The 14,492-nt window shown below is 42.5% G+C and overlaps 1 protein-coding gene across 4 annotated transcripts in view; it reads right to left on the bottom strand.

Moving 5' to 3' along the window:
- The window catches only part of TIAM2 (TIAM Rac1 associated GEF 2), a 441,154-nt gene that overhangs the window by 185,350 nt on the left and 241,312 nt on the right, over positions 1 to 14,492 (bottom strand). For all 4 annotated transcript variants that reach the window (XM_044289376.1, XM_044289380.1, XM_044289379.1 and 1 more), the window contains one exon: positions 909 to 1,094. In XM_044289376.1, coding sequence (XP_044145311.1) covers positions 909 to 1,094 — 186 coding nt within the window. The remainder of the gene's footprint in view (positions 1 to 908; positions 1,095 to 14,492) is intronic.

Raw genomic sequence — 14,492 nt, 5'->3', positions numbered from 1 at the left:
CTTTCAGTGTTATTCCATACAGACTAAGAAATAGCTGACGTGAGAGTATAGCCTTTATTCTGAAACAATAACGTGGACACGCACAATGGATGATTTTAAACCAGTTTTTCATTCTTATCTGTTTCTCTCCCATCTATTTTATCTCTTTTATGTGTCATAGAAATTGTCCTGATGTATTTCAAACCATGGCATTTGCACATCTGTGTTTAAGTTCATTGATTTTGGCAGTTAGGCCTCATGGCAAACAGCAGGTCTGCAATATGCGGGCAACAGCCATGTGCTCCCCGCATCACGGATCCATTCCTTTGAATGGAAGCACGGATCAGAAGCCCACTGAAGCACTACGGAGTGCTTCCGTGGTGTTTCTGTCCGTGCCTTCGCACCGCAAAAAAAATAGAACAAGTTCTATTTTTTACAGTGCGGACGGATCATGGATAAATTCAAGTTGAACGGGTCTCAATCCGTCCCGGCCGCTGCACGGATGTTCCCTGTGCATTGGGGACCGAATGCACAGAATGGCCGCATAACGGCCGTGTGCATGAGGCCTTAGCAGTGAGATACCTGCCGTGGCATGTGAAAACATCTATAGAGCCCAGGAGGAGCCAGCAGCAGGGGCATATCTCAAAAGCCCCAACCCCTTTGTCAAGGATCAGATTTCTAACAAAATATACTGCAAGCGTTTGCTTTGTGAGGACCTTTAGTATATGCATGAGTTAGTGATGCTACTCCCAGATTCTGTGAAAAGACCAAAGAAGGGAACAAGAAGTAGCACTCCAGTGGTGATTGTGAACAGCAATGTTTTATGTGAATTGACTAAACTGAGTGACTTTGCACTGTTAAATACATTTCACAAGCAGAGTGACTAAGTAGTAAGGCAGTAAGCTTGCAGTGAACATACATCAACTTACCAACGCATGGAATGAGGAGACTGAAAATATACCCAGCCTTCCCAGTGCCAGTTTTGATGGTCTTCCAGCAGCTGCTAGTAAACTTTTAGGGTTTGGCAGCTCCCCTCCTTGCAGGCTGGATAAATAGCAGCGCATACGGAAGAGATCCATATTAAACTTTTCCAAATTCTGTTCCCACTGTTGAATCTGTAACAAAGTTTTAGTTTAGTCAGCAAAGTCAGGTTTTATAAATTTTTAAAATCATAGGCCACAAGATGTTAAGAAATGCAAGCCACAATGGGAATTTGTTCAGACTGGCTGCAATACTGCAAATAACTGTTACACAATGCTTCACACAGATATGCTTTACCATTGTAAATTACCCCAAAAACTTTTATGACCTCTTGGCTATGTATAGTCTGCACTGGAAACTTATCAAGACCAAACCGAGCAATAAAAAGGTTGCCCGACATAATTAAAATCTTTAAAAATCCTTAGTAGCCAATTACTTAGTAGCCAATTACTTAGTAGCCAATTACATAATTAAAAATCCTTAGTAGCCAATTACTGTCCAAAGTGGTTTACCAACAGTGACAGTCTGTAGCATCACAGTGATGTGCAGGTTTATGGACCATCACTGCTAAAGACAGTGATTGGTTGCAGCGGTCATGTGCCAGTACGTCCCCTTCGCACTTTATGAATTAGCAGTAGCAGAGTGACTGGGCCAGCGCCGCAAAGACAGGCATGGCTGAATGCTTGGTTCGGCCGACAGCTATTCCTCACGACTTCCCCATACACATAAATACTCAGTGCATGTTGTCAATGGAAAGAGAGGAGAAAGGGGCTTTCATTTAAACAGATGGAAGGAAGAAACATCCCTCGGCGCAAAGAACCAACCAGGTGCAGATGAAAAATATTCAAAATGTTTAATGCAGAATCACTACGCGTTTCGGGGATCACTTCCCCTTCATCAGGTGAATAGTGTTGCATAATAGACTTACCAAACAAGCTGGATATATATATATATATATATATATATATTTATTGATATTGTAAGGGATCGTCTCTTTTCAGGGGGTCACACTCACAGATATCTCACCAGACAACGGATTTTCATGTCCAAACTGTGCATTTATTTTGACAGTCTTCTTATAAAGGATAGTTCAGTTATACATCACTGGGTGGGGTGAGGTTCCCGCACAGCCAACACTTAAAACACAAATAAACTCCTGCCCGTCTAGGCGCTACCTAAACACAATACGTCCCTACCTCACTCGTAGAGCTCAGTTCACACATGGACAACATATGCGGCTTTCCTCAGCCAACAGCAATACTGCAGCCTCAAGGCTGTGGCAACTCCAGTACCTTTTGGGGGAGTGTGGCCCAGTAGTCCTCCAGACGTTGGGCGTGCATCCCTCGTTCTCCAGGTGTTGCTAGGACCTCGAAACCTCAGGCTATTCAAAGCCTTGTGGCCCCTCAGTCCTCCTGACTGAAACCCCACACAGAGCCTCTGCTTCACAAAACAGTCTCGCTCTCCCTCCTCAGACTCTGAGGCACTTTATGCAAGCCTGATTACAGCAGGCCTCACCTGCGATCACCTCGGGTAGAAAAGAAAACCCGTACTGGAAGGGTGTGGACTGGCAACTCCCTCTACCAAGCCTAGCCACCAGTCCAAGTAAAATCCAGCCCAGAAAATGTATACAAAAATATCTCAGCAAACTATGCTTTGCTGAGACTACTGACTACTGCCACTACTGCCACAATTTTATCTGTCTCACCCATCTGAGTTACCTGAAGTGGGACAACACACCTTCCAGCACTGTTCACATTACCACAATATATATATATATATATATATATATACACAAACAATCAGGGTCAAAGGGGAGGTGGGCGGTTTCCAAAAAACAACCCATAGACTTGTTACTGGAGACAGTTTGAAAAACTATTAGACAAAGGCAGATACACATTGCCACAGGGGGCCCTTAAGTTATGAAATATATTTAATGTTATTATAAACAGAGGTACTGCTACCAAAAGGTACTTGAGCGCCACCCTTTTGATACTGGAGCATCGATGACCTCGCCGAGGCCGGATGACCGCAAACCCGGTCACATGACCGCAACGTGATCATACGATGCATCCGGCTTCCTAGCAACATGATGCTCCAGGTCCGGGCGCCAGAGTTGGAAGCTGGGGACGTCACAAAAAAGGGATGAGAATTAAAATTAGGATATAAAGATGGGTGGGTTGTCGCAAATAGACTACAAGCTAAATCAGCCCTCAACAAGGGGAATGTATGTAATAAAAAAAAAAATTAATGTCATACAAGATGCATATAAATAAATTCATACAAGATGCATATAAAAAAATTCATACAGGATGCATATAAAAAATTATAATAAATACATAAAAACATAAAATATTTCAAAGCTAAAGCTGCATGAATAAATTGTAGGTGCCATAATAGATAGGGACATCATAGACACAGAATAAAAAGGCTAAAAAAAAACAAATGAAAAATATATAGATGAATACACATGCAGGCGTTCGCCCATAAATAAATACATAAAGAATCCTAAAAATGATGTTGTGTATACTTACTTCTTACGTTTAGGAGGGCCAAAACTCTAAAGAATATTTTGGCACCAAGTAGACTTAGACTACAACGTAGACTACTCTATCAGAAAAATTAAGACCTACTGTGAGTGGCCTAGTCTCACAACCCACAGGGAGCTACAAATGCAATCTGTCCAGGTGCCTTTGTTGTGCCACCATAAGTATCTCCTCGTCTTTTTGTAGCAACTCCACTGGAGAATCTCTATAAAAAACATTTAAGCTGTGGGTCCCAGAACGTCATTTTTTTGCTGGAATGCCCATGTGGTCTGCAATATGTAGGCCGCATGTTTCAGACCTTACGAAATAGGCTAAATAAACACAGGTAGGAAAATGTGATACCAGTCTCACATGTAATGCGTTTTTTTCCATTATCATCATACCAGGGGGATGCTCTGTATCAAGGAGATTGGATGGTGGATCATTACTATAAGGCAAAAATAATGTGTTTGATCTGTATTTTTAAGCTCCATGGCTTTTATCCATTAACTACAGACTAAACAGGAGAAAACTAACTCTATATAGAGGTCACACATACCAATTCTCTGCAAAATGAAAATAAAGTAGAACTAATGTTCATTTGGATGATTTGCAAACTGGGGTCTGAAAGAAATATGCTGATATGAGCTATACTCACTCAAATAGAAGAAAGAAAGTTATCTGTTGCACAATACTGTTGAGATCTGTTCCATAAAAATATTTGCCTGCTCTCCAGAAACCACGCATTGCGACTGCACTGAATCCAGACCCATTCATTTCAATGTGTACGTGAGCGTTGGTTTTCACGCATCACTTGTGCATTGCGTGAAAATTGCAGCATGTTTTATATTCTACGCATAGACGTGAATGGGGCTGCGTGAAAATCTCATCCGCGGATTCGATGCGTTTTTCACGGATGGTTGCTAAGAGATGTTGTTTGTATACCTTCAGTTTTTATCACACGTGTGCAAAACGCATTAAACCGCATTGCACCCGCACGATAAAAACTGAACAACTGAATGTGATTGCATACTAAACTGAATTAACTTGCTTGCGAAATTGCGCATTTTTCACTAAGCGCATCTGCAACGCATCCGGAACCTAATCCGCTCACGCTCGTCTGCAAGGGGCCTTATACTTTTTGCACTTGAAGGAAAATAAGGAAGCAGGGAAAAGCAACTGCTGAAGTGCTGCCACCTATAGGAAGAGGCTATAACTAGCTCTATTCAATTTCCTCCATCAATCACTATCACAGGATTTTTAGGCTGGCCCTTTTGCTATTCATGAAATCCGAGTGATTTTATTACTGTTTTCCACATTATATTTCATTTCTGCAAATGCTGCCTGCATTATCTAGAAAAATAATCATCCAAGTAGAACAAAACAATAAAAAAACTTTCATTGGTACACTGATAAGAAGATGGCCATTCCACCAATTCCACCCAATATTATTAAATGTCAGTATTTAGGGCTACACAAGAAAAACAGCCAAGGCATTTTGATAGCCACAAAATGTCAAACCATTCTTCTGGCGGGAAGACAAAAATGTATACACTTATGCAGATCAGCACAGAGAGGTGATACCAGTAATATGTTCAAATATGTTCAAGTAAAGAGTTGCTGGTTATGCAAATATAACAAGGTGAATTTACTGAACCCACTGCCAACATAAAATAAAAAGATGTAAAGAATGTAGATCTTCGGACATAAACATGACTTCAAAGGCCAAACTATGCCCAAAAAGGAACCTTCTGACACATGGTTGTCTTGTATATGTCAGGATGGTGTCATGGAACCATGAACCAGACGTACAACAGAGATAGGTGGAATAAGAAGGCTTTATTGAAAATCAAGCCGTAGCTAAAGTCCAAACGGATGGCTAAACCGAAGCAGGGTCTTGCGTAGACGGAGGTCAGGAACCAGGAGGGTAGTCAGACGTAGCCAGGATCAGGAACCAACGGGGTAGTCAGACGAAGCCAGGATCGGGAACCAACGGGGTAGTCAGACGAGGACAGGATCAGGAACCAGAAGCAGCAGCAGTCTTTGAAGCATGTGCACACAGGAGGACCAAGCAAGGAACTGAAGCCACAGACCTTCTATATATATGAGCTAGGCATCCAGCTCCTCCCAGTGGGAAGGAGGAGCCGCAGGGTGGGAGGCTACAAGAAACCCAGAAACCAAGATGGCCGCCAGCACATGTCAAACGAAGGAGAACAGTGAGAAGGTAAGACCATGACAGATGGTTACCTCATTGTATTGAAAATCACAGTTGACTACATTTCAGTACAATTGTATGCAAGAAAGTATTAAAACTCATATAAAGATTGTCACCTAGCTGTCCAACATTCTGCCTTTCTCAGAAATAGATAATATCTTAGTTGGCTGACAGTAGCGATGTGCTAATGTCAGTAGAACATAACTGTATGACTTATAACTCCCTGCCTGCCACCGTTAGCGCTAAATAATGACTTTTGTAATATGGTAATGAGCCCCTAGGTGCTAGTGGGGCGTTGCTGCAGCACCTAGAGGCTCCGTCCTCTCACTGTTTGGCACGCCCTTGTATCGGTGATTGACATCTTCTTTCTCCTCTGTGCCGTAAAATCCCGCGCCAGGCGCAGTGAGTGAAGGGCGCTCGCCTGCTGCCGGCCTCCTCACTGAGCCTGCATCAAATTCTAAACTGGGCGGTGCAGGCGCAGGATTTTACGGGCACAGAGGAGAAAGAGGATGTCAATCACTGATACAAGGGAGTGCCAAACGGTGAGAGGAGGGAGCCTCAAGGTGCTGCAGCAACGCCCCACTAGCACCTAGAGGCTCATTAGCATATTACAAAAGTCATTATTTAGCACTAATAAGTCATAAAGTTATGTTCTGCTGACATTAGCACATCGCTAATGTTAGCCAGCTACATAACGATTTTTTGATGACCAAAATCCTTTAATAAGGTTTCTAAGAGCTTGCTAGGTAAGATCAACTTAGCATATGGGTGATCTTTGAGGGTAACTCCACATCTGACTGAAGATACAGAGGAAAAGTACGCTGTGGATTTTACTCTGTTGATGGACGAGATCCTCCATCAGCAGCCATGTTCCCAGTGCAGCACCGACACGCAGGTCAGTGGAGCTGCATGTAAAGTATTGGACATCAGTTCCCAGGAGAGAAAACAAAAAATGGACCGATGTTGTGGACGGAGCTAAATTGACAGAAAGCAGGGCCATGATAAGTAGGTGGGGCCAGTAATACTGTAGTGCACCAAAAAAAAAAAAGCCCCAACAGAACCAAATATGACAGTGCAGCATAAAATACTGCTGACCTAGAAGCAGTATTCAAATGACAGTGCAGCATAAAATACTGCTGACCCAGAAGCAGTATTCAACTGTATCGCTATCCTTAGGACTGCAATACAGTTGAATGTAGGAGGGCACTTTCTGCTGCCAACCAGTTTAATAAGTACCTGATGAGCCTAGCATTAATTCAACGGGTTGTCTCATCTTGCTGTTACTAAGGAGAGATGAAAAACAATCCCAACCACCTCCCAGCCGTGCTGTGCATGAGACCTACTGAAACAGCGTAGCACAACAAGCTATGTTGTTTTTGAGTCCTTTGGCCACATCCCTCATTAATGACAGCTTCATTGTGAACAATGCCCTGCGGATGATGAATGCCACACAAATCCAGGCACAATTAAAGGAAGTGAGAGGCACCCAAATGTTACGCCAGATTATTGAAAACCGTTTACATCAGTGTGGTCTGTGTGCTAGATAACCTACAAGGGTACCCGACCACAGGTGTCATCATCTTGCATGGGCCAGGGAGCATCTACGCTGGATGAGGGACCAGCGGGTCTCAGTGCTGTTGACTGATGACAGTCAATTCACACTAAGCAGAAAGGATGACCGCTTAGTCATCCTTTGGGATGTCAAGGAGAGCGCTATGCATCAGCCACTGTTGTCACCAGCGGTGATGGTGTTACAGTGTGGGCAGGTATGCCCAGACAATACAGAACTGCCCTACACTTTGTGAATGGTACAGTGACAAGCCTATACTACTTGAAAAACATCATTAATCCAGCCATTATTCCTCTGCATGAACAACACAGGCCTACTTTCATCTTCATGGGCGACAATGCGCTAGCTCATCAAGCCTCAGCTGAGTTGCTGTGTAGAGGCTCGTAACTCTGTACCCCAGAACTTCAATGACCTGGGGCCGCCCTTCAAGAAGAATGGGATGCTATGCCACAATAAGTCAACTTGTGAAGGCCACAAGAGAATTTATTGAGACATTGACATTTTGTGGGGGTATATCCACCACTGTTGTTGGCTTTTGTTTCAATAAATTGTTTGAGATGAGGAAATCACCATAGCATGCTTCTACTTAAAAGCCCTACTTTTATGATCTAATATCACTGTAGCGTGAACTTTTTATGTTTTCCATACATTTCTACTGAAAGCCAAATATCCCTAAGTTTTTGTGAGTAGTGTATGTTTTACAACACAACTATAGTAAGTGTAGTATATCATAATTATATTATATTAGCCCATATTAAAATAGGGATAGTTATATATAACCATGTCAAATATCTTTTCTTTTTGATCAAGCTTTTCATGAAATGAAATGAAAAATGACCGGAAAAAGAAACCTTCTAATTCAAAGTAATAGAAACTAAAATCTTTCAACTCGGATAATTAGTTGCATGGAGGCTGGTGTCTGCTTTGTGCCATGGGGTATCACAAAGAAGCAGTCTGGAACCAATCAATATATCTCAATCTATGCCAGATGTGATCCTCAAGAGTTTCCTGATCAGGCCCTGAATCCTTTAATCTACAATAAATCGTAGCATGTGTTTCACCTTATTTTAACTTTGAAACTAATAAAGCTGCCCCATAATTCCAGCATGGCACTGGAGGGGGGAGTAATTACAAAATGTATAAAGCCATATGCAAAACCTGTGCACGTTATCCTCCACCCAAAAGAGGCAGCTAGCAAGGCTTAGATAGCCACAGATCCTGCGTCCAGACAAAAACTGACATAAATGCAGCTTAGTGCTAGCAGACAGACAGCAGGATAAGTAGCTAAACACTCTGTGGCATGTGAGTGAAACATTTAATGTCCATATGTCAATTGTTTTACTGTAGGGCTGTATAAACACAAAAGATAACTAGTAGGGAATGTACTGTATTAGGGTCCTATCAGACAGGAAGATTTGTTTGGCATTTGATCGCTGCACGCTATTGCATGTGATGATAATTTCTGAAATTCCAATAATTATATGAGAATTCAAGAGATAATCACTCTGTGATAGGGTACACCCAGATAACAAACAAAATGAAACATGCACCCAAGTGCACCAGCAACCAAGAGGTTTTACAGTATGTGTATGTGTGTGTGTATATATATATATATATATATATATATATATATAAAGTACAGTATAGCAACATGTAACCCTTTATATGGGATATATTTCAACAAGCCTATATGCATAGGTCTCTATATTGATTGACAAAGTGTTTTTGCCTATGTCTGTGTGGACATACTCTGTTTTGAAGGTTATATATTTGATGTAGGTGACGCACATATAGATCAAAAGGTATATTTTTTTGATTGATTGCATCTGGCAATATATCAGTGTAACAATTTCCCAATAAAGAATCAATGATGATACATCTCAAATTATTACAGTTACATTAAAGGGGGTGTCCGGTGTTTTCTATTAATGTTCTATCCTCAGGTTAGGTAATCAAAATCTGATTGTCGGGGGTCCGACTCCCAGACAATCAGCTGTTTGAAGAGAAAGTAGCACTCAAACGCTGGCTTCTCTTCTCTGTTTACCTGCTCACCCTCACAACTACAGGGCAGGTATAATTAAAACTTTGGCATCCCTATTCACTTCAATGGGACAGCTCCTGTCTGTTTGAGTGAATAGGACAGAGCCGTCCCATAGAAGTGAGTGGGGATGGACAAAGTTGTGATTACAGTGCTCACCACTGCGTTTGCAATGGCAAGCAGGTAAACAAAGAAGAGAAGGAAGTGCTCGTACGAGTGCTGCTTTCTCTTCAAACAGCTGATCGGCGGGACTGCCACAAGTCGGAAATCCAACAATATAATATTGATAACCTATCCTGAGGATAGGTCATCAATAGAAAAAAGCGGACAACCCCTTAAAGGATAGGGGATAACTATTAGATCAGTGGGGGCCCTACCACCGGGACCCCCACCGATCACAAGAACGGAGGCCCTCAACCCCCCAGAAGTAAGCGGAGTGGCCGGTAGGCATGCACATGGCAGATTCATCAGTTTCAATGGGAATTCCGGGGATAGCTGAGCGCTGTATTCGGCTATCTCCAGACCTCCCACAGAAATGAATGGAGTGGCAGCACGCATGTCCAACCGCCCACTCTGTTTAAATCAGGGGGCTGCAGGGGGTATAGGGCCTCCGTTCTCGTGATCAGACGGGCTTGCTAGTGGTAGGACCCCCACCAATCTAATAGTTATGTCCAATCCCTAATGTTATTGTTTATGGCTTACAGATAATGAAAACCCAAAAGTTAGTCATCTCAGAAAATTAAAATATTGTGAAAAAGTTCAATATTGTAGACTCATGGTGTTATACTAAGCGTTTAAATAGTCCCTCAGTCTGGTTCAGTAGGCTATACAATTATGGGTAAGACTGTTGACTTGACGGTTGTCCAGAAGACAGTCACTGACACCCTCTACAAGGAGGGTATGCCAGAAAAGGTCACTGCTAAAGAAGCTGGCTGCTCACAGAGTGCTGTATCCAAACAAGCAAGAGGGATAACTGCAGCTTTGAATGTATTCTCAGGAAAAGGCCATTTAAGAATTTGGAGGCGATTCACAAGGATTAGACTGCAACTAAAATCAGTGCTTCAAAAGCCACCACACTTGCATATCCAGAAAATGGGATACAACTGTAGCATTCTTTGTGTCAAGACACTCATGACCCAGAGATAACGTGAGAAGTGTCTTACCTCAGCTAAGTAAAAAAAGGACTGGACTGTTGCTTAATGGTCCAAAGTCTTGTTTTTAGGTGAAAGTAAATTTTGAATTTAATTTGGAAATCAAAGTCTCAGAGTCTGGAGGAAGAGTGGAGAGGCACACAATCTAAGTTGCTTGGGGTACACTGTGAAGTTTCTACAGTCAGTGATGATTTGTGGAGCCATGTCATCTGCTGGTGTTAGTCCACTTTGTTAGATCAAGTCCAAAAGTCAGAGCTGCAATCTACCAGGAAACTTTACAGCACTTCATGCTTCCCTCTGCTGACAAGTTTTATGGAGATGGTGAGTTCATTTTCTTGAAGGACTTGGCACCTGCCCAAAGTGCCAAAAGTACCAATACCTGGTTTAATAACTATGGTATCATGTGCTTGATTGGCCAACAAACTCGCCTGACCTAAATCCCATAGAGAATGTATGGGGTATTGTCAAGATGAAGATGAGAGACCCCAGAGCCAACAATACAGACGAGCTGAAGGCCGCTATAAAAGCAACTTGTGTTTCCATAACACATCAGCAGTGCCAGCAGGCTGATTGCCACATCGCATTGATGCAGTAATTCATGCAAAAGAAGCCCTGACCAAGTACTAAGTTCATATTCCGTACATATTTTCCAGTAGGCCAACATTTCTGTATTAAAAATATTTTTAATTGGTCCCCCAATATTTTACAGATTTCAAACCAGCACTTGGAGCTGACTTATTTTGTAATTGAATGTAATTGAATATTTGCCATAGCCATTGAGTTATTCAGTAAAATGTATCTGTATAACACCACCTGCTGTTTGTTTGTTTATCTTTATCCTGCTCACTAAGGCTACTTTCACACTAGCGTTCGGGCGGATCCGTTCTGAACGGATCCGCTCATAATAATGCAGATGGAGGCTCCGTTCAGAACGGATCCGTCTGCATTATTTTTAGCATAGAACAGCTAAGTGTGAAAATAGCCTAGTACGGATCCGTCCAGACTTTCAATGTAAAGTCAATGGGGGACGGATCCGCTTGAAGATTGAGCCACATTGTGGCATCTTCAAACGGATCCGTCCCCATTGACTTACATTGAAAGTCTGGACGGATCCGCACGCCTCCGCACGGCCAGGCGGACACCCGAACGCTGCAAGCAGCGTTCAGCTGTCCGCCTGTCCGTGCGGAGGCGAGCGGAGCGGAGGCTGAACGCCGCCAGACTGATGCAGTCTGAGCGGATCCGCCTCCATTCAGACTGCATCAGGGCTGGACGGCTGCGTTCGGGTCCGCTCGTGAGCTCCTTCAAACGGAGCTCACGAACGGAAACCCGAACGCTAGTGTGAAAGTAGCCTAAGATGGCCGTACATGATCAGTTTCATCATTCTACTGCCTCCTGAGCTGTGATAGGGAGAGCATGGACACCTTCCCTTAGCTGCAGCAGAAAGACACCCCCTTGAGCTGTCAGCTTGATATAAATCTAGCAGAGCAATGAGTAGAGATTGTCATGTACCGTATGATGTCTGATTTTTTACATTAGTCAAGAGATAACCCCTTTAGGCCATGGGGGAGGGATATGGGCGTGCAAGGAGAAATGACATCATGATTAGGGTTTAGAATAAATGATTAAACATCTCAGGGGGAAATTACATTGTGATGTCATTAGGGATTAGCATAAATGAATAAATATCTAAACATACATTTGGACAAAGTGCACAACAGGGTATACAGATAGCTCAACATGTGTCCACATTTTTGTTCTCTCCTCGTTCTAATCCCCGTCGCAAAGAAGGGAGAATATGAATAAATAAACATCTGAGTCTACATTTGGACATGTGCAGAACAGGGCATACAAATCGTTTAAAATGTGTCTATATTTGTGTTCTCTCTTCGTTCCCATATCTGTTGCAAGGGAGCAAGGATATCGCTTCATCTCTGTGTGCTGGGAGAACTCGCCGGGGGAGCTGGAGAGTGCCGGCAAGGATGGATCCGAAGGACTGGTCCACATCGTTCTCCAGCATGCACTGGAGTGGGCACACTCTGTACGTAGTTCACGCCGGGGGGAAGCATCGTCCTCCAGTGTATCTCGTTCTTCAATGGCACAAATAGTGATGTGCTCCATTGTGAGCCCATGCTGGGGGAGGTGCACGGCCAGAGGGGCAAGCGTATATAGCAACATAGTTCTTTATTTTCGTGACACTCATAGGGAAGCTCTCGCTTCTTAGGGGAGATCGCATGGATCGACACCCTAGTACACGTGGGGGAGAAAGATATAGCGCATTGTAGGATGCGTTCTCAGTTTAAACAATGTGGGATTCTGGTTTTTGTTAGGTAATAAGCGGTACGGGTATAGATGCAAGCTGATACAGTATGTTTCAATGGATGGGCGGTTGTAGCGGGTCAAAGGGTGGGTAAAGGAGGATGGTTATCACATATGGGGATTGGAATGTGAAATGGTGTTTGATGTTGAAGGAGGTTTTGTTTCAGTTTGAAGAGAAAGATATTTTTTGTGAGTGATGGTTTTGCAACAGAGGCAGTGTGGGGTATTACATTTGTAGCTGCCAGGTTTAGTGGTATTTTGGGGGGCGTGTCCTTAGTTTGTATTTGTGGGAGAGTGTCCTTTCAAGTGGTGTTTCGGTTTGCTCAGTGCTAGTAAGATTCGGATAGTAGGGGCCCGTCTGTATGGGTTTGTTTGGGATATACTTTCATGATATTTTTGGTAGTATTTGTCGATGTTTTTATCCATTCTGTATATATATATATATATATATATATATATATATGATAAGGAAAAGTGTGGCAGCACCAATTCACAAAAAGGCGTAGCGGGTGCTATGTCCAGGGTTGTCACTGCTTACCCATGAAAATATAGATGTAAACGGACAGCACATCCAGTAGAAAAAGGTAGAAATTTATTCAACCACAGTGGCACAGTGAGGCGACGTTTCGGCTCAAAACACAGAGCCTTTCTCAAGCATGCTGGCTGCTATATATATAGTGTATATCTAATACTTTTGTTTGTTTTAAAATTATTTTTATTGGTTTTACAACAGTTAGGACGTACACTCGCTGCTTGCCCTGCAAGGGCGCCAATATAAGAATACATCTGATACAGTACAATCAAATGGGAAAAATCAAATCAAAGAATAATAAACAGAAACAGGGAGGGATGTATGAAGGACCGAGGGAAGGAAAGGGAAGGGGGGGGGGGGGGGGCGAAGCATCTATAATGTTGCAGAAAGGTAGGACTTGCTCCAAAGAAATTAGTGCAACAATATCATTGATGTTCAAATATCTAATACTTTTGGAGGCATAGCGGAGTGTATTCAGACAATGTTTGATGGTATGAGTATATAGCTGTGGTTGCCGGGTGTGAGGTGTATTTAGACAATATTTGTTGGTGTGTGTATAACTGTGGTTTCATAATCATTATCATTTCATGTATTTAATTGAGGCCGTGGGGAGTGAGGGTGTTTAATTGGTAAATTCAGTATAATTCTCGTTTTTGGAGAAGGTCAAATCTATTGTATGGATTGGGAGGTATAAAGTCTATTGGGGTAATTTGTATCGAATGTTCTTCTTTTTCTGGGGTATTGGAGCAGTGTTTGGCTAGGCTATGCTTGGCATACAATTTCTGTATGTTATGGCGGTGTTGATTTAGACAGCAGTGCAATGATTGGGTTGTGCATCCTATATATTGTAAACCACATTGGCATTCAATCATATAAATCATATATGAGGATTGGCATGTCAAATGGTGTTTTGATTTTGAAGGAGGTTTTGTTTCAGTTGAAGAGAAAGATATTTTTTTGTGAGTGATTGTTTTGAAACAGAGACAGTGTGGGGTATTACATTTGTAGCTGCCAGGTTTATTGGTATTTTGGGGGGCGTGTCCTTTGTTTGTATTTGTGGGAGTGTGTCTTTTGAATTGGTGTCTCAGTTTGCTCGGTGCTAGTAAGTTTCGGATAGTAGGGGCCCGTCTATATGTGATTTTGGGTTTATTTCGGAGATACTTTCTGAGGTATGGGTCTTGTAATAGG

The sequence above is a fragment of the Bufo gargarizans genome, chromosome 4 (assembly GCF_014858855.1).
Source record: "Bufo gargarizans isolate SCDJY-AF-19 chromosome 4, ASM1485885v1, whole genome shotgun sequence".
Lineage (NCBI taxonomy): Eukaryota > Metazoa > Chordata > Amphibia > Anura > Bufonidae > Bufo > Bufo gargarizans.
This window is presented reverse-complemented; position numbering and strand designations above follow the sequence as displayed.